The following is a 26,398-nucleotide window of genomic DNA, read 5'->3' as shown; positions in this document are numbered from 1 at the left end:
CATTTTAGACATCTCTGGTCATCAGTCATCTGGTTCTTCCTTGTTCCACGAGGCTTTGCATTCTATACTGTAGATGCTGCAGGTATCTGCAGCAAAGCATTGACAGCTCCCTTAAAAGGTTTAATATGTCCCACATGAATAATCAAAGTCTTTGTTAGTATCACCTGCATTTTAACATTGACAGGTGATGTCATTTCCACTACTTGTATGGTCTATGGTATCGGGTCAGGAATTTCTTTGCTTTGTATTTTGGTGTGTACTGATTCATCACTAATATCCAATGGCCAACCTTGTATTGCGATAACTTCCCTATACATTGTCATACCTGTTCTTGTCATTCTGAGGCTTTTGTCTTTCATATTTGCACTTTTTACTTGTTGCCAAATGTCTCACAATTTCTTGCCAAACTTTTTTTCCTGATTCGACATCAGAACCAAGCTTTGGCTCAATAACTTCAAAATGTGACAGCATTTTTCCCCAAATATTACCTTATGTGGCGATAGATCAATAGCTGTATGGACTTCAGAATTGCATGCTGCTGGTACACTATCTAAATAAATGTCCCAATTAATTTCTGTGATTCCTCCTCACATAATAGCTCAACATATTCAAAAATATGCAATAAACTCTCTGTTCTCCCACTGGCTTGTGGAAGGAAGTGGCTTGTTCACAGCCTGCATATTTGGACAGTAGACATAATTACTTCATAAGATCAGACATGAAATTGGTACCCAGGCGTGTAATTAACATATCTGGTATGCCAAATGTGAGCAACCAATCATTTATTAACACTTGAGCAACCGTACTTGCTTTTTGGTAAAGAATTGCAGCTAGTACTATATGATGTGAGAAATGGTCAATTATAGTCAATACGTATTTGTTTTCTACTGGTGTTTTATTAAATGGGTGCAAAATGTCCCTCTCAAGCTTTTCAAACAATTTAGATGCTTCCAGTAGACATAGCGATGGAATCAGTTGGTGACTAAGATCAGTTCATTACAGACAAAGTATGCAATTCTTGACATATTGCTCGACATCTCATTTTCAAACCTTCAGCAATTCACCTATCAGTTGCTCATTGCCCACCATGTCGTGACATCGTGTGGTCAAGTACTTGTGCCAAGACTTCGTACTGGGAAGCTACAGGTACTACCACTCGTAATCCACTCTTTGTTGTGCTGCACAACAAGCTGTCGTGCGTCAAAGACTGAGGTTGTGACTTGAATTGTTGACAGTCAGCATTGCTTTTTATCTGGCTTGTGCATTACCTTATAATCAAATTCACTCAAATGGAGTACACATTTTGTTAATGTGCTGCATGGGTCCTTCAATCCTAATAACCATTTGAGAGTGGCGTGATGTGTCAATACATTAAAGTTTTGTCCATATTATAACAGCAGAAGTACATAACAGCTCTGTTCAACTGTTGGAATTTGTAGGTTACTGGATGCTCTTTATCATCTGTATTCTGCCCTAGGACAACCCTCAGAACAATGTTACTTGCATCGCAAAACAAAATAAATGCTTTTTCAAAATCAAGGAATACCAAAACTGGATTTGATGTCAGTGCTCACTTAAAAGTATCAAAAGCCATATGACATTCGGTAGGTCATTCAGATTTTGCTCCTTTCCGTAACAAACAGTTCAGAGGTCTGCCAATTTCAGCAATGAATCGACAATAATAATTACAGAGACTGATGAAAGGCCTCTGTGGTGGAAAATTCTGAACTGAACTTAAAGTGTGAACCTTCCTTGCTAATTATATGCCCAAGATAATTTGCTTCAATTGCTGCAAAATGACATTTATTGATGCTTAGCGTAGTTGTGCTGTTCTTAGTGTTTTGAATACCTCCTCTAACCACCATGCTCTTACACGTCCTTTGAAAACCCTGTTATGTCATCCAGATGGACCAAACATTGTTTTGATATCAGTCCCCTATGTATGCCATCCAGTAAGCTGTGAAACATGGTGGGTGCATTCTGGAGTCTGAATGGCTTTAGATGGTATTGGAAATGACCTCCTGGGATGGAAAAGGCTGTCTTTGGTTGATCTTCTGGTGCCACTTCTATTTGATGATATCCGATCTTTAAATTAATTGTAGAGAAATAGTTCTACTGACACAAGGTGTTGAGATCTCTGTTACATTTGGTATCTGATATGCACTGGTGATTGAGCATTCAGGAATAGTAGTCACAACAAAATATGTATTTTTTATTGCCTTCTGGTGACATTTTCAGGTCCAAAATTACGGATGTCCTCCAGGGACTATTGCTACACCCAATAATATGATCAGCTTGTTGCTGTCCATAGATTCTTCCATTATCAGTTGCACACACTTCAGAACTCAATATGGGATCTTGTACACTGGAGCATTATTCCTTACTAGTATTCTGTGTTACATGAGTAGTGTTGCTGGTGACGAACTATTCAGATTGAACAATTCCATGAACTTCAGTAACAAAGCTTCCATTGCTTCTCTATCATTTTCCTGTAAATGTTTCACTTTCTCATGTAATACAGATGCATTGACAGTTTGCTTGTGGCAGAGGTCCTCACTTGACCTATCCATGTCATCTTCCTCTAAAACATCCAAATTAGCAATCAGTAAACCCTTTGGTAGACTCACTTTATAATACATCATTTGGTAGGTCTTTATCTTTGCTCACCCAGAAAAACTTTCCTGTACCTTGCGACATCATATCAACTGAACTGATCTTTAGTGTCTGTGTCCATAGTTCATTGAGTACCACCTTCATGATCACTGACTCTTGCAACAGTGTAACACTTGTAGCTGTTGCCCCTAGCAGAAACAATGTCCTGTTAACTTCAGTTGTACATTGCAAAGGTCAATTTTTGCGTGATACGTAGCAAGAAGGTACAGTCCCAGGATCACACAGTCCCCTCACTAAACATGCTCTCGAAAAAACAAGCAGCACTGCTTCTCTGCATACATTTCTGCAGTGTTGTGTTATACTGGGAATGCCACCCGATGGATGAGGCATCCCGATTCCTGATTAACACTCGATTATTAGGATGTTGCTGTTCCCGCATTTATAACATTTGAGCTGATGACAGTGTTTCCGGATGTGGCTCGTGCACCCACATTTAAAACAGTTCACTTCAGAACAAAAAACACCCGTGATCATTAAGTCTTCATGTAGCAATGTCAGTCTCCTCCAATTGCATAGCAATCCTAATGGCAGCAGGTAACTCATTTGGGTTCTCCATTCTCACCCTCCGTAACATATCAGCAGATATACCTCTTAGAAACACTTCCAGAGCCCTACTCTTTGCCTCACTCAGAATTAGTCTATTGGTCTCCGCATTCTGTGGTAGTTCATATGTTTGCGAGTTCAGTTTCCTAATCCTGTCAGAGGAGGAATCCACTGACTCACTGTTCATCTGTGATATCACATAGTTTTTCCTAAAGAACCCCATGCTGTTCTGCTTCCAATAGTGTTGTATTAGACTGTTAGCCAGATCATCTAGTGTTTGGGCCTCCTGAGTGCATCGGAGTACATAACATATGCTTTAGTGTCACCCACTGACCTTAATCTAGCTGTATTCAAAGACATTCCTTCTGACCATTTTCCAACTTTGGCAGCAGCCTTTATATCACTAATAAAAACTTGGTTGCCTACCCCAAAAATGGAACTACGAGGTTAGCCACTGCGGGATCGACAGGATGGATGGGTACACTCAACACGGTTTTATTTTCTCCTGAATCAAGGAGTCTTTGCCCCCAATGGCTTCCCATTGCTCTATTCCGCTCTGGTGTGCTTTGTAACCAACCCTTCTACACATACTAGAGGTAACTGACACAGCTTGAACACATTGCAACACGTGTCAGATAAATTACAGTACAGATACCTCACTGACTGCAAATAAACTTTTCTAGTGTCCCCACAGAACTGAGACAAGTCTGTAGGTTCCTGCGGTCTAGCAAATGGCACTTTTAACATAATGTCCCTACAGCTCAACATGGCCATAAGGAAATACAAAACAAGAAAGCAAACAAGTATCAGTCACTCACCACACTCCATTGGTACAAACTTCAACTTGTAGCTGTTGACCCCATATTGAAGCTGCGTAGATGGTCAGCTGCTGTTGTCCTAGATGTGTGGATATGGCATCAGGTGTAGATGTCGCTACCACTGGCAGCCACTTGCCAACACCAGATCTAGCAGTCCAGTCCCTGTACAGCAATCAGAAGAGAGCGGCGGTGAGGCCCTAGGTATGCTCGAGAGCGCCAAGAAAACATCATTGACAATAACACACTTATGTGGCAGTAAGACAGGATTGCCTTTTGAAGTGCCACCCCACTGTGGGGCTGTCAGAGCAGTGCTTTGTCAGCAGTGGAAAGCCGGCATGCACTGCAGCATCGGTGTCTGCCATTCAAAGGTGGACGATGGACAGCATCCAGGTTATGCAGGTCAAGCCTCCAGCAGACCTGCAGGCTGACGATGGCCTCCATGCCCTGTCAGTGTTGGCTCTGAAGATGGCAATGCAGCTGGCAGCAACAGAGTCCTTCCAGCCAGACTCGTGCTTCCATAAACGATCAAAGACAGCTAGATGTACCGAGGTCGACCACCGTAGCCTCCCCTCGTGCTGGATAGGTGCAACTGTCACGAGTGCTGAGACTGTGCACTGGACAGTCTGCAATCAGCACTCAGCAATAAGACATTTGTTAAGAAGGACGAGTTATTCGTATTGGCAATCCCCACGCACTCTGCGATGGTGTCGTTGGCTAGAACATCGTGTGTACTGGTTTTCCCTCACTGTCAGCTCTCTAGTGACTTGAGACTTCTGCAGATTCACCTTTCAAATGCTCTTTTCTGCTGGTTTGGCACCCAAATGCATAGTGTTGCAGTGAACCTAGCCTTCCTTACAAAACACTGTTATGTCCTTACACTTCACCTGCAAACTGGGTGCTCAATAGTTCCCCCATGCCGTGATAGCTTCCGTGTTTGCCAGAGCTTTCTCAGAATTTCCCCATAGTGTCACTGACACAGGCAGTTTGTCTTCCGTGAGCTGCCAAGCTAGAACTTGGATGAATTTTTAGTGTGTCCTGGGACGTAACAGAGATCTTGCCATTATCAACGCCGATAAAGGCAAAAATCATCAAGAGACTCGATTCCTGGAATGATTGAACTGTCTGTATACATAATTTTGTACAGAACCCTCAGTGTGCGAGTCCTACTCGCACTTGGCCAATTTTTTTGTGTGCCTGTCAATGGCTCGAGAGTTCTATTATTTAGTTAATTGTTTCCATCACCTCTAATTTTTTAAATGCCAGAAATTCCCTTGCCATACTTATTAACAAATAACTATCACTAATCTACTGTGTTCTATTTGTGCTTCCGAATATTAAAACAAATGTATTGAAATTATCAGTAAAGTCAGTAGTTTTCATTCATCCATCCACCTATCCATCCACCATGTTTTGTATAGCCCATCTTGTAGTATCTTCAAAACCTACATTAGTAAAGAAAAATAACTGTGAAAAAACTATGTTAATAGTGATTTATAATTACACTGTTATTTATGCTTATGCAGGTTAAATTAAATTTAATAACATTAATGATAATTCCACTGCTTTGAATTGCTTCCTCAATTACAGGTAATAGCATCTGTTAATCTCCTGCTGCTGTCTAATTATGTGATCACATAGAACAACAGTTAACTACATTTGAAACAACAGAGGCTTGTCTACAGTGAACATTGCTACCTGTCATATGACGAGCAGGAATTGTCAACCTTTGAATCTAGATAACCAGATAATAAATAAAATGAGTAATTAATAAGTTAAATTTTTATTGTCTTTTGAATGTTTAGGGATTAATAGTTTACTCCTGCATGTTTGATGGAATCTTGTTGTGAGTTCAAAATCCCACTTCAAACTTAAGCCAAGCTGGCAAAGCTTCCATGCTAAGTATTTTTACATCTTGTATTCATAACTACAGTTAGGAACCATTTAATGCATGCCGCTGGAGACATCCTTTAAGCTTTACCAGGTATCATCATTTTCAGCTATGCGTGTTCATGTTGGTTGTACGTGTTTTCTGGTCATCCATTCATTTACCATTAAATAATTGCATACGTCTTTTGCAAACAGAAAAGAACTTCTGTGGTCTATCTAGCATACATTGACTTGCCTACATGTTCAACCTACCTCCTTTTCATTTTGATCATAATTATTATATCATCTTTCAAGTATGTTTTCTGGTCCAGTTCATTGTTTTCCTTTCTCTCCTAGTAATTCCTAATATGTGTGTCTCCATTTAACACTGAGGAAGCCTCATTTCATTGATGGTCTTGACATTGAAAATCTATGTCTCACTCTGGTAATTCAAAATTGGTAATACAAATTGATTGTAAACTTTCCTTTTTAGATACATCGGGAGCTTGGTTTTGGAAATTCTTTTTAGTTTATCAAAATCATTCTACTCCAGTTTTATTCTTCTGTTTATTTCCTTTAGATTGTCTCAGATACAACAACACATGAACAGATTCTAGGACTTCATTGTTAATTTCTGGTATTTTCAGTGGATCGTCACTTGTTTCATTCGGCCTTATTCAAAATACACTGAAGCGCCAAAGAAGCTGGTATAGACATACATGTTCAAATACAGAGATATGTAAACAGGCAAAATACGGCACTGCGGTCGGCAATGCATATATAAGACAACAAGTGTCTGGCGCAGTTGTTAGATCATTACTGCTGCTACAATGGCTGGTTGTCAAGATTAAAGTGAGTCTGAATGTGGTGTTATAGTCGGCGCACGAGCGATGGGACACAGCACCTCCAAAGTAGTGATAAAGTGGGGATTTTCCCATAAGACCATTTCGCGAATGTATCGTGAATATCAGGAATCCGGAAAAGCAGCAAATCTCCGACATCGCTGCAGCCAGAAAAAGATCCCCCAAGATCAGGATCAATGACAGCTGAAGAGAATCATTCAGCGTGACAGAACTGCAACCCTTCCACAAATTGTTGCAGATTTCAATGCTGGGCCATCAACAAGCGTCAGCATGCGAACCATTCAATGAAACATTATCGATACGGTTTTTCGGAACTGAAGGCCCACTCGTGTGCCCTTGATGACTGCACAACACCATGCTTTATGCCTGACCTGGGCCCGTCAACACTGACATTGGACTGCTGATCATTGTAAACATTTTGCCTGCTCAGACGAGTCTTGTTTCAAATTGTATTTAGCAGATGGATGTGTGGGTATGGAGACAACCTCATGAATCCATGGACCCTACATGTCAGCAGGGACTGTTCAGGCTGGTGGAGGCTCTGTAATGTTGTGGGGCATATGCAGTTGGAGTGATATGGGACCCCTGATACGTCTAGATACAACTCTGACATGTGACAGAGATGTAAGCATCCTGTCTGATCACCTGCATCCATTCACATCCGTTGTACATTCCGACAGACTTGGGCAATTCCAGCAGGACAATGCGACACATATTCAGAATTGATACAGAGGGGCTCCAGGAACATTCTTCTGAGTTTAAACACATTTCCGCTGGGCACCAAACTCCCCATACATAAACATTATTGAGCATATCTGGGATGCTTTGCAATGTGCTTGTTCAGAAGAGATCTACACCCCCTCATACTCTTATGGATTTATGGACAGCCCTGCAGGATTCATGGTGTCATTTCCCCTCTAGCACTACTTTAGACATTAGTTGATTGCATGTCATATTGCAGCACTTCTCCAAGCTCACAGGGTCCCTACACTATATTAGGCAAGTGTACCAATTTCTTTGGCTCTTCAGAATATATAAAAAGAGGGAAACATTATTACCAAAAAAATTTCTGACCTGATTTACTTCAGGTTTTTACATGATGCTCTAATAAATGTTCAGACAGAAATAGACTACATAATTTTTAAATACACAATGGGGAAACATTGCAAAAATTTCTTGACCAGTTTACTTCAGATTTGTACAAGGTACTTAGGCTATAATTTTTTTTTTTTTTTTTTTAAATAACAATGTGCCAGTTGTCTTTTAAAAATGACTGCGAGAGATAAAATGCTGTGCTTTACTGTGAAAATGTGCTGTTTCATTTTCTTCCTAGCAGTCAGTTTCAACTACTAAACTACTAAACCGTTCCCATAAAAGTTCTTTTTTTATGTATATAATTTTTAACACACATTGTATGCACAAGAATGTGCTGTCTTGTTTTCTTTCTCATCATTGGTATTATAGAAAACAGGACAGTTGAATTTATGGCTTATGACTAGAAGCAGACTTGAATCAAATCATCCAAAACTTTGTAATCGTATCCATTTGTAGATTAAAACTGTGAAATACTGTCACTGAAACTACTATCCTCACAGATCCAGCAGCTGGAGAGATCTCTCACACACCCCATATACCAATGATCCCAACTGATTCATCTGTTTATTTTAAGCAACTTCAGTTCCCAATCAAGGTTTCATTTGCAATAACAAAAAACAAGGCTCAAGGCCAAAGAGAGAGAAGAAGAGGAGGTGGATAGAGAGATGGGAAGGAAACAGACATAGGAGGGGAAGGAGGGAGGGGGGGAAGAGGAGGAGATGGAGGGAGAGGGTGGGGGAGCATTATCGGGTTTGTTACTAGATTAATGAGAAAAAAATTTGAAGTGAATACAAAAAAACTGAAACTAGCTGAAGGAAAAAGAAATTTTTAATCTCAAAAATCTCAAGAAATGGAAACCGTGTCTCAATAACAAAATGCTGAGAAAACGGAGACTGCTTCAACTTCAGTTAAAAGAAGAATGCAGAAATTTTGACAGGTGAAAGTTAGTAGAAATTCTTGCATTGATAGAAAGGTTAATGTGCAAATCATACATCTGCTTTCACCGTCATACCATAACAAAAGAGCACACAGAGAACCCCAGAAAATTATGGTCCTACATAAAATTGCTAAGTGGGTTGAAGGCTTGTATCTAATTACTCCTTGACTAGTTTGGTGTGAGAAAGAAGCCAGCCAAAGGAAAGCTGTAGTTTAAAATTTTGTGTATTTAAAAAAAAAAAATCATTCATGTGGGAGGCACGCACACACACACACACACACACACACACACACACACACACACACACACCATTGTTTGATCATCACACAGACTCCCATATGGCCATATGGAAGACATAGAAATAGACATCCCTGACATTGAGAAGCAATTGAAAGAGTTGGAAACAAATAAGTCACCAAATCCAGAAAGAATCCCAATTTGGTTTTACAGAGAGTTCTCTGCAACATTGGCCCTTCACTTAGTTTGCATTTATCACAAATCACTTACCCAGTGTAAAGTCCCAAGTGACTGGAAAAAAGCACAGGTGACTCCTGTGTATAAGGAGGGTAAAAGAAAAGGGTCCACCAAGTTACAGACCAATCTTCCTAACATTGCTTTGCTGCAGAATTCTTGAACATATTCTAAGTTCCAATATAATAAATTTCCTTGAGGCACAAAGCTTGTGTCCACAAATCAGCAAGGATTTAGAAGATATTACTCATGCTAAGCTCAGCTTGGTGTTCCCTCACTAGATACCCTATGAACCATGTATGAAGGGCATTAATAAGGAGTGAGGTGGAAGTTGTATGTTTCACACACTGATCTTCTTACAGACACATGAATTTCTATTAACTTTTGTCAGTCAACATTTGCATGTTCTTTTTTGAACTGAGAGTGCAACAACCTCTGTTTCGTCAGCTCTTTCCAAATTTGATTATCAACGCTGAGAGGGTGTTTTCCATCCTTAATCCACTTAATGCGCACATACTTTTTAGTTTGTGGTTTATAATCAGTTTAAACGATGCTTATAATTCCTCTAAATCCATCATTTGGGAACTATATGATATCCATTTATTGTCTAAGTGGGGTGCCAACAGCTGCTTATCTGCTTTTTCTGGCGTAAGTAATCTCCTAGCCTTCTTCATGAATTTATTAGCAACAGTCATCATAATGATGACCTTATTATCACTTATCCCCGTCTCTATACTGACTTTGTCACATAAGGTCAAGCCCATTTTTAGCTTCCATTACATGTGGGTTGTCTAACTAGTTGTTCAAGCAGTTATCCAAAAAGTGTTCCAAAGTACTTCAAAGGACTTGTGTCTGTACAACATGCAATGAATCCACTAGAGATTCCAGTCTATAGTTGGTAGATTAAAGTTGCTTCCAACTAATACTGCATGATCTAAGTTTTTCCACACTACCGAATGCAGACTTTCCTTAAACTATTCTACAACTGTTATTCCAGAATCATGTGTCTGATAAAAATATCCAATAATTAACTGGAGTTCACCTAGATATGCTACTCATGTCCAGATAATTTCATTCATACTCATTTTGACCATGATTGACACAATATTTTTGTCAACCGCAATAAACACTCTCCTTCCTGTGGTGTCTAACCTGTCTTTTCAATATCTGTTCCTTTCCTCACTAAGTATTTGGAACTTTGTACTTTGCATTTCTGTCAGCACTCTGGGAATAATTTGAGCACAATAACTTTCCTGGAGGGCAGTAAGTTCAGTAACTTTGTTACAAATACTAGAATGAAATTTTCACTCTGCAGCAGAGTGTGCACTGATATGAAACTTTTCTGGCAGATTAAAACAGTGTGCCAGATCGAGACTCAAACAAGGGCCTTTGCCTTTCGCGGTCAAGTGCTCTACCAACTGAACTACCCAAGCAGTAAGAGGTACTGGTGGAATGAAAGCTGTGAGGACGGGGCACAAGTCTTGCTTGGGTTGCTCAGTCGGTAGAGCACTTGCCTGCGAAAGGAAAAGGTCCCGAGTTCAAGTCTCAGTCCAGCACACAGTTTTAATCTGCCAGGAAGTTTCTTGTTACAAATGCTTCGATAGTTTACTTCAGTTTAATAGTCAAAATGCTCTACTTCTCACACAGTCCGCTTTCACTTTCTACGTATCAACTGGCAAGTGTTCATCAGACAACCTCAGACTACTGCCTAACCTCAAAAAAACCCATGCCCACAAGTACTCTGCTAATTTAGTAGCTGCTGCTTTTGTGTATTGCACATGTGGCCTATCAAGGGTGTTCCTACAGGACCCCGATTGCCTCTGGATACAATGCTGCAGATTATGAGCTGTGCTAGCACCTCGCAACAAGGCCAGCAGCCTTCAGCTCTTCTGCCCTCTACTGACTTAGAATTAAATTAGTAAAACAAACAGAAAAGCTAAGTATATGAATTGCTGGTCTCCTGGTGCTGACGCTGAAGGCAGACAGTTGTTTTTCCCTTGCTTGATTTGCGAATAGAACATGAAAGGCAGCAAGTGGTACAAGGTACCCTCTGCCATGCTCTGTACGATTGCTTGCAGAGTCTGTACGTAGGTAGAGTGGTGTAAGAATTAAATTTGGGCAGTACCCCTCAATTTTCCTGTGTAAAGTAGTATATGAAAAAGTTCAGCATCTGAGCGTTTGCTTTGATATTCTCAATTTCACTTCCAGTATTGTTCATGAGCGTGTGGACACTAAATTTGGTATCATTTTTACGTATTGCCAGATTTTCTTATGTTTTGTGAGAGGTCCTTTGATACCATTTTTCTATGATAGTCTGTGAAGGCTTCATGTATTGCTGTCTTGATAGAGAAATGTCTTTCATACGACATCTATCTTATCTCTAGCCCTGTGATTTGTTTTACACCTGTTTGCAGTAGTCACTGTTCTTTTATAAGTTCCTTTACAATGACTGTCCCATGGATGGTCCCTCCCATTTTGAACTGTTTTATTAGGTACATTTCTGTCAAGTTTGTGGTCAATTATTATTCTGAGTGTGAGTCACAGTTCTCCTACATGCTCTCCTCCATAACTAAATGTTTTCCTTATCGGTATATGACACTACTGCCTCTTTATTTAGTTTACTGAACATATAAATCCTTCTACTTCTTTTAATTGCCCTTTCTACTTTGATAATCATTGTTGCTAAGATTGCCTCATGTTGCCTACAGTTCCAGTATTGTTCATGAGCATGTGGACACTAAATTTGGTATCATTTTTACGTATTTCCAGATTTTCTTATGTTGCTAAAATTGCCTCATGGTCATTGATGCTGTATCACCAAGCTACTGCCTGCAGCAGAGCAACCGACCATACAGTTGTGTAATGCAGGTTACCGAAGCTCTGGCCCACTAATAACACTACTTCTGGAGATTCAATAAAAGTAATCTGACAGCAACGCACAAGCCAAGTTGTTTTCAGCCAAACCTCCAGTAGCTGCCAGACTACCATGCAACACCAGTCTTACCTCCAGAGGCATAAACATTGGCACAAACAGTGCTGCTATCATGGTGTTACCTAACTCCTGTGATTCAATATGCCCTGGAACACCAAGCCAATATCCTTCCAGCGGGTTGGTATTTAGGTCACCACCCAAATGCTCTGCTCCCATGTCACAATCTGGGTGTACACTAGCTAGGCCTAGCAGCTCATCAGTTGGAATTCACATCACGGTGCCAACAAGGCGTATTTCAACACACTTGACTGGACTCTTTTATCTTCAGTTCATCCTCAAGCAATGTACCACTGTCCATCAACCATGGCCTTGTGGGCTTCATTTGTGTAAGAACATTCCAGTACAACATAAGTGATTGACTTTCAGCTTGAAACGAGTAGTGCAGACTGACACCAAAGGAAACTGCTTTATTATATTCTGTAATGTAGTCTTAATAAACATACAGTTGTACTTTGCTACCTGGACACTTCATTTGCAGTATGTTCTCCTTCATCATAAACACTACTATGGCAATGAAGATAATTGGCTTAGAGGTAAGTCCCAATAGTGACTAGTATCCAGACTGTCAAACTTTCCATGCTGTCGTGCTTGCCCAATGCAGCCTTCCATACCTGTGCTCTGCTTTGGACTGTTGCCAGTTTCTCGCTGCATACGCGTGCTCTCGATGCCCACTGTGTCTTTTCAGTATGGCACCACAGTCTTCTGACATACCAGTGCAACTCCTGCTGCACTTACAGTGTCTGCAACGTACAATATGACTCTAATACCTGGATGCTGCCCTCACCCCAGCACTGACAACCCAGCCACTCCTACCTCAGAAATTCAGTGAAATGTTGTAGCCTGGCCTACCTTCCTCACATGGCTGGACAGTCTGATTGCTTCAGGGGCCTCTGCAATTCATAATGATGCTGAATGATGAGCCTTTCTTCGTGCCTAATCTGGTGCTCCTACCTATTGTGTTCTTCACTTACTCGATCCTGGTGCAGACATTTCTACCGTGCCCTTCGTTCATTTACAAGACGAAATCAGTGTCTGTTATGACACTTTCCGTGCTCCTGTACAGACTCCCCATTCCAAGGCACCTCCCTTTACGCTGAATTTTCGTGCTCTTACACACACTCACCTTTCAGAAGTACCTTTCTTAGTGCCAAATTTTCATGCTCCTGCACACACTAACCATTTCTATGACACCTTCCTCGGTGCCAAATGTGCGTATTCCTGTGCTTACTCACCATTCCAAAGCACCTCCCTCGATGACACAAGACTCATTCCTCATCCTACCTCCTCCTCCATTCCTCTGTGCTCCTGCACATACTACACAACCCATGTTATCCTCCACACTGCTCTTTGGCTCCTTGCCTGTCTTTAATTCTCGTCAGTACACCAACACATCTGCTGCAGGCACATCCGCAGCCAGCCCAGCCACAGCCGCCCCATGCCACGGAAGCCACATACTTCTGTTTTATCCCTCGCAGACCAACACCTCTGTTTATGCCTGCCCACAACTCACACTTGTTGGGTCCCTTATGCTCCATTCTACAGGATCTCGTGCTTCTCCCGTCATCCCTCTTCTTTCCTCCCAGAAAGGCCACGCATCTTATTTTCTTGCTCTGTTTTCAGACAAGCAACAGTGCAAGCTACTTCACACCTTCTAATGATCCACGGCCCGCACTACCCCTGCCAAGCTGCCTTCCTAGGAACCCTTGTGCCAGTGGAACCATTTGCAGCCACAGCCACCTCTTGTGCCATGCAGGGCTACAGCCTTTACTTGTCAGTACACCCTCTCAGTCTACCAGCTGGTCTTACCTCGGCCTCTGGTTGTACTCCTGGTAATTTTGACACAAGCCTATGCCAGTCCAGATATTATACCAGGCGTCACTTTTGGCGGCCCGATTGACATTTCACTATGATGATGATATTCTGCCTGAGGGGACAATTTGTCCTTCCCAGATGACAACATTGCATGTCGCTGCTACTAGTTCTGGTCCAAGCCGGACCAATCTGTCATGAGTACATCTGGGCCACCTGCCTTCGGCTAATGTTCCCTATGTCCAGGCCTCCTCTGTTACGAGCACTCATTTGAAGGACTGCTTCCCCGACCCCGGGGCACCTCCTCCCATTGACATCCCCAAGATAGGCTCCACCATTCCTCTCTTAGGCAGCCAGGGATGCTTGTGACACAGCAGGTAACCATAAAGTCGTGGACCACGGATGGTGAAGCTCCAGCTCGCTAATAACACTGCCTTTGGAGATCAAACGAAAACAATCCAATGACAATAAAAACATACCAGGTTGTTTTCAGCTGAACCTTCAGCAGCTGCTACATTACTGTGGGGTGCCATCCTTGGCGTGAGTGGCATCACCATAAACAATGCTGCCATTGCAACACTTTTCCATGATTCGCGTGCCCCTGGAACGCTGAGCCAGTATCCTTCTACCAGGCGGGCATTTAGCTCAGCATCCAACCAATCTACAGTCAGTTCTCACTCCAGGCTTAGCGCCAGCTGTGACTAGCAGCTTATCAATTGGAGTTCAAATCGCCGAGTCATCAAGGAGTACTTCACCGCAGCATCCATGGTCTTTGACGGTCTTTGAGCTAAACCTCGTTGTACATTGTCTCAACCGCATTTGAGCTACTGCCTCGCTGGACCTCATATTGGCCATCTTCTAGGTGTACTGCCTCATTGGACTCCGTCCTCACCATCCTCTAGCTCACCTCCTCACTGGACTTCATCCTCACCGCCGTAGCTCACAGCCTTGTTGGACTCATATCTTCAGTCTGTCCGTAAGCAGTGTACTGCTCCCCCCAAGATGTCGACCTCACAAACTTTGTTTGTGTAAGAACATTCCAGTGCATCATAATGATTGACTTTCGGCATCAATCAAGTAGTGCGGACTGATGTCCAAGTAAATTGTCTTATTGTATTCCGTTCCTTGGAGTTAATAAACTTACAATTGTTCTGTGCTGCTTGGGCCCTTCAATCATTGCGTGTATTTCATCTTAGTCACAAACGCTATAACTGATATTAGTGTCAACGTGGACATCATGAAAGGAGTTGGGTCTGTTTGTTGCCATTAGATCCGATATGTTTCCATAATGAGTGAGTTTCCAATCAATCTGTTCTAGGTAGTTCACTGAGAAGGCATTTAGTAATATTTTGCAGGACTCCTCATTCCAACATCAGAATCCTGAAACTTATTTTTCCTGTTGATTGTTGGATGATTAAAGTCTCCCCTGATGATTACAGTATGATTGGGGAACTTAAGCTCTCTAGCACTTAAGCTTTGCTTATAGGTTTTGGTGACATATGAATGTGAAACTGATGATCAATAGAAGGATCTGGTTAGAAGTTTATGCCCAGCCTTGTTACGGAGTGTTGCTCAGAAAATTTGCATTGTTTCAATTTGTGTGTCAGTGGATTTGAATTTCTAGTCTGCTGCAGTAAATACACCATATCCACTTACCATTATCCTAGCCTTTCAATAAACATTTAGATTCACCCCAAAATTTTCACTGTTATCAGTTTCAGGTTTTAACCATGTTTCTGTGCCTAGTGTTGTGTGAGCTCTATTGCTTTTTAGGAGCACTTCAAGCTCTGGCACTTTTTTGTGAATGGTATGGCAGTTAATTGCTAGAATTTTAATACTGTTGCCTGTACAAGACATTTCTTTGGATCTTCTACCGATGCATCTGGGTGCCACTATGGCTGTTGTTATCTGGGCTGGATGGAAAGTTGCCTAAACTAAAAAACACTTGTGTACACACACACAGTTGGCTACCTGTGTTGCTGCCTCTGATGTGTAGCGCACACGTGACCCATTTAGGGGGACCCTATAGTTCTCAACTTCATAGTGCAAGTCCAGGAAATAGCAGCCTAGCTTATCACAGAAGCTTCAAAGTATCTGGTTCAATCCTTCCACCCAACCCAAAACCAGGGGTCCACAATTGGTTCTAGGGATAATGCTACAAATTGTGAGCTTCATTGAAACCTAATGAGTAAGTATGACCTTGTAATCTTCTCTGCCAAGTCACTGAATGATCCAAGTATGACTTTGGAGCCCAGATGACAAACTTTGTTTTTCCCAACATGTGCCATAGTTGGCAGTTGGCTACACCCTGTTCCATCTATGGTTGCCAGGATAGCCTCTTCGACATGTTGAACAAGGCCCTCAGGCATACATATTGAGTGCACCTGTTGTTCCTTCCCATCCCTCACTGCCATTTCCATAAGGGGTATCATTATTTGCCATATGTTTGAAGTGCCAGTGAGTAATAGATCCTTATGCTTTTGCATTTTCCTCCTCTTCGCACAGCACACAGAAAGGTCCCCACACCTCAGAAATGTTGGTTAGGGGGGTGGGTACAACACATCTAGTTTTCTCTGGTCCCGGTCTACCCTGCAGAAGCAACTTAGCCATGTTGCTGACACACCACTCACAGTCAAGTGGGTGAGTAGTGACAGAGCCCATACTTCCCGTAAAGAAGACAAGATGCATGGGAGAGAAAAATACTTGACATGTGTATTATGTGGCTCTAGCAAACAATTCTTGGAAGCTCCCCTTAAGGTTATTATAAATGATCAAACTTGTTTGTCAAATTTGCTCTTTTCTACCCATGGTTTTGTCAAACAAGCCTGTACAGGTCAGCATTGTGTATAAAGAAAAAAAAGGAAACAAGATGCTGTTCCCGGGAATGATTGAATTGATAGAGAAATATATCCATGAAAATCTGCTAAAGGAAATATTACACTCAGAACCTGTTGGTTACATCAACTTTCTCCAAATGAAGAGTTAAAGTTGTAAAATGAGTCACTTCACCTTCACTTTGAATAAGGTGACACAAGTATGTAAAAATTTGCTCTCCTCTACTTGGTCCACAAGGGGCAGTGTATTAAAATATCACAATGTGGACATACAGTCTGCATCTTCCGTGGGAGAACTCGAGAAGTCCAGCTTTTTATTTTATTGCGCTCACACTTGATGCCATGTGTAGAACACTAAGTTTCTTCTTAACCTCTTACCTGCATAATATATGGCTGGGAAAGATGTGACACATCTGTTTTGTAATTGCCTGTGCTGTTTTGTTCTTATTCTTGATTGTAGTTTCCATAATCATGGAATCTTACGACAGTGAGATAAATTGTAATAACGTTATTTTTCACTGAATACCTGCAGAAAAATGTCAACACAATGATCGCCATATTGTCTAACTTTCCATCAATCAGAATTTCTGCCAAACACATCAGACACATTCTATGTTTGACAAACATGTCAAACAGCATAGTCCACTGTCAAATATTTGGCCAACATAGTAAAATTTGACAAATGTTTTTGATGGTTTATGTTAGGCTCAACACCCATAATTTCCTTAAATTCTCAAAAATATATGTCTATTCGTGTTGATATACACTGAAATTCGTTGTGAAGAATTCTTAGAATAAGAGTACTAATGAAACTTTCTGGCAGATTAAAACTGTGTGCCGGACCGAGACTCGAACTCGGGACCTTTGCCTGCCGCGAAAGGCAAAGGTCCCGAGTTCGAGTCTCGGTCCGGCACACAGTTTTAATCTGCCAGGAAGTTTCATATCAGCGCACACTCCGCTGTAGAGTGAAAATTTCATTCTAGAAACATCCCCCAGGCTGTGGCTAAGCCATGTCTCCGCAATATCCTTTCGTTCAGGAGTGCTAGTTCTGCAAGGTTCGCAGGAGAGCTTCTGTAAAGTTTGGAAGGTAGAAGACGAGGTACTGGCAGAAGTAAAGCTGTGAGGACGGGGCGTGAGTTGTGCTTGGGTAGCTCAGTCGGTAGAGCACTTGCCCGCGAAAGGCAAAGGTCTCGAGTTCAAGTCTCGGTCCAGCACGCAATTTTAATCTGCCAGGAAGTTTCATATCAGCGCACACTCCGCTGTAGAGTGAAAATTTCATTCTAGAAGAATACTAATGCTAAAATTCTATAAAACACAAAAGGTAATTACAGCTGATGCTGTAGCAGAAAACATGTTATTCACTGTACTTGGTATACAAAAATCCATAGTATATCTTGACATGGAAAAAGAAATTTAATTTTACATGTTGTTGCCAAAACAAAGTTTTCAAAATGAATTTACCTGACACACTCGATTTTACTCAGACCTATAGGAAGTATCGAAAATGGTCTTATACACATAATTGTATTTAAACAAACATGTTTATTGCACAGGTTTTGCGTCTAGTGAGTTTCATGACACCCTGTACCCTCTGCAAGATATTTGGTTACCTGCTTCGCACTATATTTGTAGTGCTTGATTTTCCTGAATAAATACATTTTTTTTAAGCTGCATTGCCCCAGAAAATAATTCTATAAGTTAAACAGGAAGTGAAAGGACACACAATAAGCTGCTAGTTCTTGTATATGCTGGCTCCATTTTAATTAGATATGCAGCTCAAAATAATGTTTTATTTTAACACTGTTTGACGGAGTTAAAATAATAGACCTTTGTTTCAGTGTTCATGAGGAAGTTTAATGTTTTCTGCCATTTGAAGGAACATTCATTAATATTGATAGCCATTGATTACAATGTTTCATCATTTACATCACAAGTATTATCTGCAACTCAGTGTTGTTTACCTCAGAGTATGGACAAAGCCTAGATAAGCTCTATCACGTTCAGACCAGTCCTGCAAGTTGGTGACTGTTTTAACAAATGCCACCATTAAGGAGTATTGCTTACTGGGCAAGCTAGTTCTTAGCAAAAAGAACAGACGGGAAGTGAAACCACGAAACTTAGGGACAAAAGTAACATTTGCTTGTTAAGTCACTGCCAAGTGACAAGCTCAATGAAACTTTGACTGTGCATAAAAGGAACTGCTACAGTATAAATCAGAAAGTATCTGGAAGAAGTACTCAGTGAGAAAAACAGAATAGACACTTTTATTCAAAGACAATAATTACTGCTGTGTCATCAAATTTTATGGTGGTCCCCTGGATAATACAAAAGGCGGAACATGGTTCTTCATTGGTTCTGTGGTCACTACAGATGATAATGCATGCTCTGTGACATGCTCCCATACTGCCACATGGTTGGTAAGGTGTTATAGTGGCAGAGCATTACATTTCTCCACCAGCATGGTTGACAAGCTGGCTGGTCATTGTCACATGTGGGCATGTTGCATACGTCTCCCCAACACATCCCACATGTGTTCAGTGGGCCTAAGTTCAGGAGAATGGACAGACCAGTCGATTCACAAAACATCCTCTTGTTCCCAGAGCTCCTCCACCCACGCTGTTCAATGCGGTCACACACTGCCATCCATAAAAATTAAGTCAGGACTGAATACACCCCTGAAAAGACACAAGGGGAAGGCGTGCAGTGTCACAGTGATGTTGACCACTGGGAGTACTGTGTTCAAAGATGTGGAGTTCCATACACCTATAAATTATGCCACCGCACACATAACACGTGGACCACCAAAATGATCATGTTCAACAATGTTCCGGGGTGTATTATGTGTTCCTACCTCTTCCCAAATGAGGGTACATCCAGAATCACTACACAAACTAAATCTACTGTCATCTGAGAAGAACACGTGACCCCACTCCTCGTTTGTCCAGTCACAGTGTTCTTGGTGCCATAGCGAGTTGTGCCGCCAATGTGTGTGTGTGTGTGTGTGTGTGTGTGTGTGTCAGTGGAACACAGCATACTGGTCACCAGGAAAAGAGACCACCCCCATGCAATCACCAAGTGAGTGCCTTGTGGTCCTGTTAAATATGGTTGCAATTGCACCTACTGTTTGACATGGATCTACACATGGGGCTACACTCATCACAACAAAACCAACAGCAGTTACAGTTGTGATCAGAGAGCTTTTTGTGGTTTTGTTCATATTATTCCCCTTTTGTTTGACATGTTAATATTATACCAGAAGACTTTCTTTCAAATGTCATCAAACATTTATGTAGTCCAATTCAACTTTCATGGATAGGGAATTTATAAATGTCATAAAAACAAATTTATTGCAATAATTCAAACATAATGTTGTAGGTAATAAGAGATTCCTGCCTGTATTCACACACTTTGGTTCTGCTGGTTCACCACCTTCAAAACGTGCAAGGAGAGACATAGCTGATGAAGGAAAGGAGAGTTCATCAACTCCTGAGGGTATGTGCAAATTGCTCTTCTAATCTGTATTTAAGATAGTGCAAAATTGCCATTGGCTATTACGCATATGTTCTACAAGAAACCTCATTTGTAGAGTGTAGTGTTCTTTAGTTATACAGGTTATACAGCATTTTGCTCCCGCTCACAACAGAAAACATGAATAATGTAACAAAAATATAGTTTAATAACAATAATAGTAATAATAATAATAATAATAATAATAATATCAATATCCTACAAGTTACTCAAGGAGCTGTTTCAAAAGTTTGTTTCAGAAATTCAGGAATTTGATCATCAACATATCCAGTAAACATTTGTATCTGCAACTGAACATTTTGAGATAGAGTATACTTTTAAACAAAAGGCAGTAAATGAGGAATTAGTACACAATGTACATCAGTGTGGGGAAGATAGCACATGCATTTCTTGTCATTACAGTTTTTGTAGTACCTGAGTAGCAGTTGGATGACCTGATCAACAAAAAGTATTTGTTGATTTACTTCTTGTCTCATTAAGTGAAAAGCTTTGTATGGGAAACTTAATTATTCTGGTTAGAAGTCCCTGACAAGTGGACACAAATTAGCAGCTGTTGTGAATTTCAATCTGAAAGCCAATTGAGGAGCTACTTGAGTGTGAAGTAGTGGCTCCAAGATCTGGGATGCTGACAAATGTCCAGTAGAGAGTAGTACTGAACTCATACCCTGCATACTGCATCCAAATATTGCCTTTGGCAGATCATAACATATTGGCCGTACAGCACAGTGGTCTGACAGGGCCAGTGTGGGGAATTGGTAATGTTACAAAGTATTGAAAGTGATAGTTGAGGTATCAGCATTTAGCGTGTGTTCCTAGCTCGTGGCCTTATGGGAAAGACATCACAAAATGTGAACTGACATGTCATCCAGTTAGACCACAGTGACAGTAATTGGAAACCCTATTTCAAATACTGAGGGTTTTCGGAACTTTTAATTATCTTTATCATTATCATCACTTTTGACGAAGCTGCAAGTTTCTAGTAAAAGGCAAACTAACTCTGCTTGCTGCTGTGTGGTAAGTAACAGCATTTTCTATTTTTATGTGTCTGGAATTTTATACGGCAGATCATACCCCATATTTAAAAAAATCTGTTCTCGTAGGATTATATACTGAAGCTCCAAGTTGGAATTTACTAGTGTTTTTAATTTATGTGTGACATACTTCCAAAGTGAGAAGAAATAGCTGCTATTGCAGTGTGCTGAGATTACAACTAAAACATTATGTGTGTCTCAAATATCACAGGACCTTTTGTCAATAAAGTGAAGTGTCAGTGTGACAAATTGGAGATAATATTACCATCTTTAGGTAAATGAAAGCCTTTCATTGTCTACACAGTATTGTATGAGTATTTTTGAGATACTTATAGAAAATGTTGAGGCTGAAAATATAGTACTCATGTAAATTGAGCTCAAAGCCTTTTCCAATTTAGCACAAATAATCCATGGCTGTTCTCTTTAGACACTAACAATTAGGGATTGTTTTGTTATTAAATGTGCCAGGGGAAAATGAAGAACCATATCACACCAAAGTTGGTAGTGTACTGGAGTTTGTTTTTCTTTGTGTCAAATCCACACCATATGAAGACTCCTCATTCCAATATCAGAATCCTTAAATAACTTATCACCTTTAATGCAATTCTTCTGGATTTTCAGGTTTCATAATGTATAAAGGTTGCCTTCTGGATATAGAGAAGCTGATGCAGCAGCTTCAGAGGAGTGAGAAGGCACGCCTTGATACCGAAAACAAAATGATGAATATTAAGCGTGATCTTGGTGTGATGAAAGAACACACTAAGGTATTGACAAGCACAGCAAAGGAACTAACTCAGGAACTCCATGATTATAGAAGCAAACTAGCAGAAACTGAAGAGGAATTAACAAATGTTAAAGTAAGTTCCATGGAAAACACATCATCTTCTTCTTATGTTTTCTTCTTCACCTTCTTCCACCAAGGTTCAGTAAAAATATCTGATTATAAAACTAATGAAACTGTTGATTTCACTTGGCTTACAATCATCAGGTGTTTCATCTTGCTTTGAGTTTATGAAAGAATGTGAGTCAAGGGAGACACTCTTCAGTCATCCATAATCTTTGGTGTCTGTGTAGTTCATTGGTCATTTTATTAAGCGCTCTAAGGATACCATCACTTTTAATTTTACCTAGTAAAATCACTCACTTGATCTGTCATAAAAATCTCATTTCTGGTGGTTGATTCATTCTCTTGTCTTGTTACCTTGATACCTTTGTCTCACATCAAGAAAAAACAGGAGTTCCTCATAAGCCTGTACTTGCAATTCAAACTGTACCTGGCTGTCCAGATTTAGATTTTTCCTGATACCTGAAATTGCTTTAGACAAATGCCATGATAGTTCTTTCGCAAGAGAACACTGCCAACTTCCCTCCCCTTCTTTCTCTGTCCTGTGTTTCCCGAAGTGCCTGGTAATACAGCAACTCAGTTAGTTATATTTCTGGACATTGAAAACACTTCAGTTTTAAAACAAAAGAGCAAAATTGTTAATTAAAAGAGACTCCTCATTTTTCTAACGTAAATATCTCATAATTGAGCTTTTTGAATTAACCTTCACATCATTGCCTCCACACCATTTTTTGTGAGGTCATGCTACGTGTCACTGAGCAGAGAAAATCATGATCATGATCATTAACAGTCTAAAGTTACAGTATAGTAGCGGAATTCCATTCAAGACATCAGTGAACTTTTGGTCTCATCAAAAGCCACTTCTAATCTGAACAGGCAATATTGTCATTGACCATTCTTACCTCATTTTATGTATTGAGCTATCACTTACAGTTCATTCATGTCTTGTTTAGATGATTGTATGCTGCAGACTTTCACAGTTGGTTTACATGTTTGTGTTATGTGCTTATTTATTTTCGTATTGATTTACTTGCTTAGTAATAGTAGTAATGAAATATCCGGCAAATGTATATCAATTTATTTAAAATATTGGTAATTTATTTAAAATATTTGGTAAGCATGTTCTATTGTAGTAACTTTTAAAGAATATTTGGTCTTTAAATATGTCTGCTTGTGTCTGTATATGTGTGGATGGATATGTGTGTGTGTGCGAGTGTATGCCCGTCCTTTTTTCCCCCTAAGGTAAGTCTTTCCATTCCCGGGATTGGAATGACTCCTTACCCTCTCCCTTAAAACCCACATCCTTTCGTCTTTCCCTCTCCTTCCCTCTTTCCTGATGAGGCAACAGTTTGTTGCGAAAGCTTGAATTTTGTATGTATGTTTGTGTTTGTTTGTGTGTCTATCGACCTGCCAGCGCTTTCGTTCGGTAAGTCACATCATCTTTGTTTTTAGATATATTTAAAATATGTGTACCATGTCCAGTGGAAAACAAAGTAAATTTATAACATTTGGTAAGCATGTTCTATTGTAGTAACTTTTAAAGAATATTGGTTATTGCATTAGCTAGAACATAACTTGAGTACATTTTTAAGTCATGTTATCAGCATTTTAAATTGACTTCCTGATTTATACCTTACAGGCAAAGTCTGATGTATTTTATTCTGCCTTAAAAGATGTCCAAATAAGAATTGCACCAGTAATAGCATCAGAAAACGCATCTGAAAATTCTGGTGCGAGACTGTCAACTGGCAACAAGACGCTAGAGAAGTCTAAAGCATGCGCATCAACGCCAGAAGACGACGACGACGAAAGGAAGTTGCAGCAAGTGCTTAAGGACGAGGAGAAACCTGTTACTTGCCTAACAGTTCAAAGTGATTTGACAAGTAATTCTGTAGAATCTGACATCCCAGATGAGGCCACAGTAAAACTGGAATGTCATTCTGAGACTGAAGTCTGTATTTATTTGGATGATGAGATCACAGAATTGAATGGAAATGAGTCAGTTAAGCAAGAACAAGAAACAATAAGTGAAACTGCAGAAAGCACACTCAATCTAGAAACAGTTAGTGAAACTGCAGAAAGCACACTCAACCTGGAAACAGATTCTGCTGAGAAAGCAGAGGATTCAGAAAACAGCACTGCAGCTTGTATTCAAAGTTCAGAAAAAGAATCTGTGGCTACAACACAGAGTCCTGAAAGTGAAGAAGTGGAGAGCTCAAGTCAAATAGCAGAAAGTAAACTGGAAGCTGAAGAGATTTCTGAGGCTACAAGAGTGGATGAAGATACACAGGCTAGTGAACAAAGTGAGATAGATGACAGGGCGAAAAGTGAAACTACTGTAGGGGAAAGTGCGCCTTGTGAACAAATGGAAACTGTAGAGAATACAGAAAATGAAACAAGCGAAACCTCAGGTAGTACAGTTCCTATGGAATGTGACTGATCCATGTGGGAAATTTGTTTTTGGAACTGATGTAGTGTCACGTTTCATCCTGTCATCAAGAGAAACATTCCTGCAGAGGATATATTTATTTACTGTGTGTCAGTCAAGAAGTTCTATTTAATTTTCTAGATTTTACGAGTGAATGTAGTAGTGACTATGTCAAACTAATCCTTTGTGGGCTTGTTTCGCATGCATTTGGTAAAAGGTATATTACACAAATGCATAATGTGCAATGTCAAGTACAATAATTAATGCAGTGAAGGAAAATATAAATATTAGTGACTTTATGCGTAAGTTGAAAGAAATGTAATAATTGTTTAAATTTGGGTAGTAGCCTATGTGTAACTGTTATGCTTTGTGTGTACTGTGGAGAGTTTTATTACAGCAAACATTTTTATATGTAAATATCCCTGATACTATTTTGTGCATACAATTGTAATATGAGTATAGCATTACAAGTGACTTTGCTTGAAAGTACAAAGAAGGAGTGTTGGTTTTGATGTATATTGCAACTTTAGAGATGTATGTATGACACAGAAGTGGTTCATGAAATCCCTACCCTCCATTTTTAGGGAAATAAAGAAAATTTTTAAGTAATGTGTTGCAACAGTTGTATTTACTGGCTTCTCATATAGATTGGTACGCTGTTCTGTTTAGTGGTAGTGTAGAGGGGGAACGTTATGTAAAAAATGGGATTTTGGACGGCAGTAGGGTAGTTAAATTATGGAAGAGTCTCAAGAGTCCGATAAATGTGGACAAGATGCAAAGAAATTCTGAATAGTATGAACTGGTTGAAACTCTAAACAATATGCATTACATATTGTGTAAAGAATAGCCATGTAAATGATCACAGGGCTTTCTCATGGGTCTTTTACATGCTCAGGTTTGTCTGGGCAGGCAATGTTCGCGACAACTTTCTGCCCATCCGGTGTGCAATATTCAGTTTGCATTGGCATCTTCCAATTGCAGTACAGTCCTGAATCAGTAGTCTGAAGGTGCAGAGTATTATCTGGCCATGTCCAGATTAATTAAATTTGCTTATGTAAGCTAGTTATTCTGTGTGTTGCTATTATTTCGAAAGCTGTAAAAATAGAAAGATCAATACAGAGAAAATGGACAAAAGAATGTCTTCTAAATTTGTAATGTTTTCGCATGTTAAGATTTTGGAGGATCTAAATATTGAAAAAGAGGACTGGCTTAACTCTCTTGGACAAAGAGACATTCTTTTTGATGTTGCAGTATATTACATCATATATAAGTACAAATGATACTGTAGTGAGCAAATTAATAAGTGTTTATGAAAGGTCATATAATTAAAGTTTCCCTGAAATATTTAAGCTTCATATTTATCTATGATAATGATGGAAGCTGAAAAAATGAATTAAAATTTGTGGCACGCCTGGGACTCAAACCCAGGTCTTCTTGCATACCAGCAATGCTAACCATTACACCACTGCAGTGCTATGGTCAACATTGCTGCACAAACTACCCAAGTCAAATGCCCTCCCAGACACAAACTTCAGTTCATATCTTCAGCTTATTTTTCCCCCTATATTGTTGCTATTGCCAGGGTTCTCTGGCATTGGAATAGCATCGCAACATTGGACCTAATGGGGAAGTTCTGTGCCATAGGTGATCTTACAATGCAGCAATG

The 26,398-nt window shown here is 40.1% G+C and overlaps 1 protein-coding gene across 2 annotated transcripts in view; it reads left to right on the top strand.

The window, feature by feature from the left end:
• The window catches only part of LOC126250230 (cell division cycle and apoptosis regulator protein 1-like), a 259,454-nt gene extending 234,095 nt beyond the window's left edge, over positions 1-25,359 (top strand). For both annotated transcript variants that reach the window (XM_049951541.1, XM_049951542.1), the window contains exons 19-21: positions 20,277-20,393; positions 22,082-22,317; positions 23,944-25,359. In XM_049951541.1, coding sequence (XP_049807498.1) covers positions 20,277-20,393; positions 22,082-22,317; positions 23,944-24,744 — 1,154 coding nt within the window. In that variant the 3' untranslated portion in view covers positions 24,745-25,359. The remainder of the gene's footprint in view (positions 1-20,276; positions 20,394-22,081; positions 22,318-23,943) is intronic.
• Positions 25,360-26,398: the final 1,039 nt, after the last annotated feature.

This window comes from Schistocerca nitens, chromosome 1 (assembly GCF_023898315.1).
Source record: "Schistocerca nitens isolate TAMUIC-IGC-003100 chromosome 1, iqSchNite1.1, whole genome shotgun sequence".
NCBI classification, from domain to species: domain Eukaryota; kingdom Metazoa; phylum Arthropoda; class Insecta; order Orthoptera; family Acrididae; genus Schistocerca; species Schistocerca nitens.
Note: the sequence above shows the minus strand (reverse complement) of the source record. Positions and strands in the feature narration are given on the sequence as shown.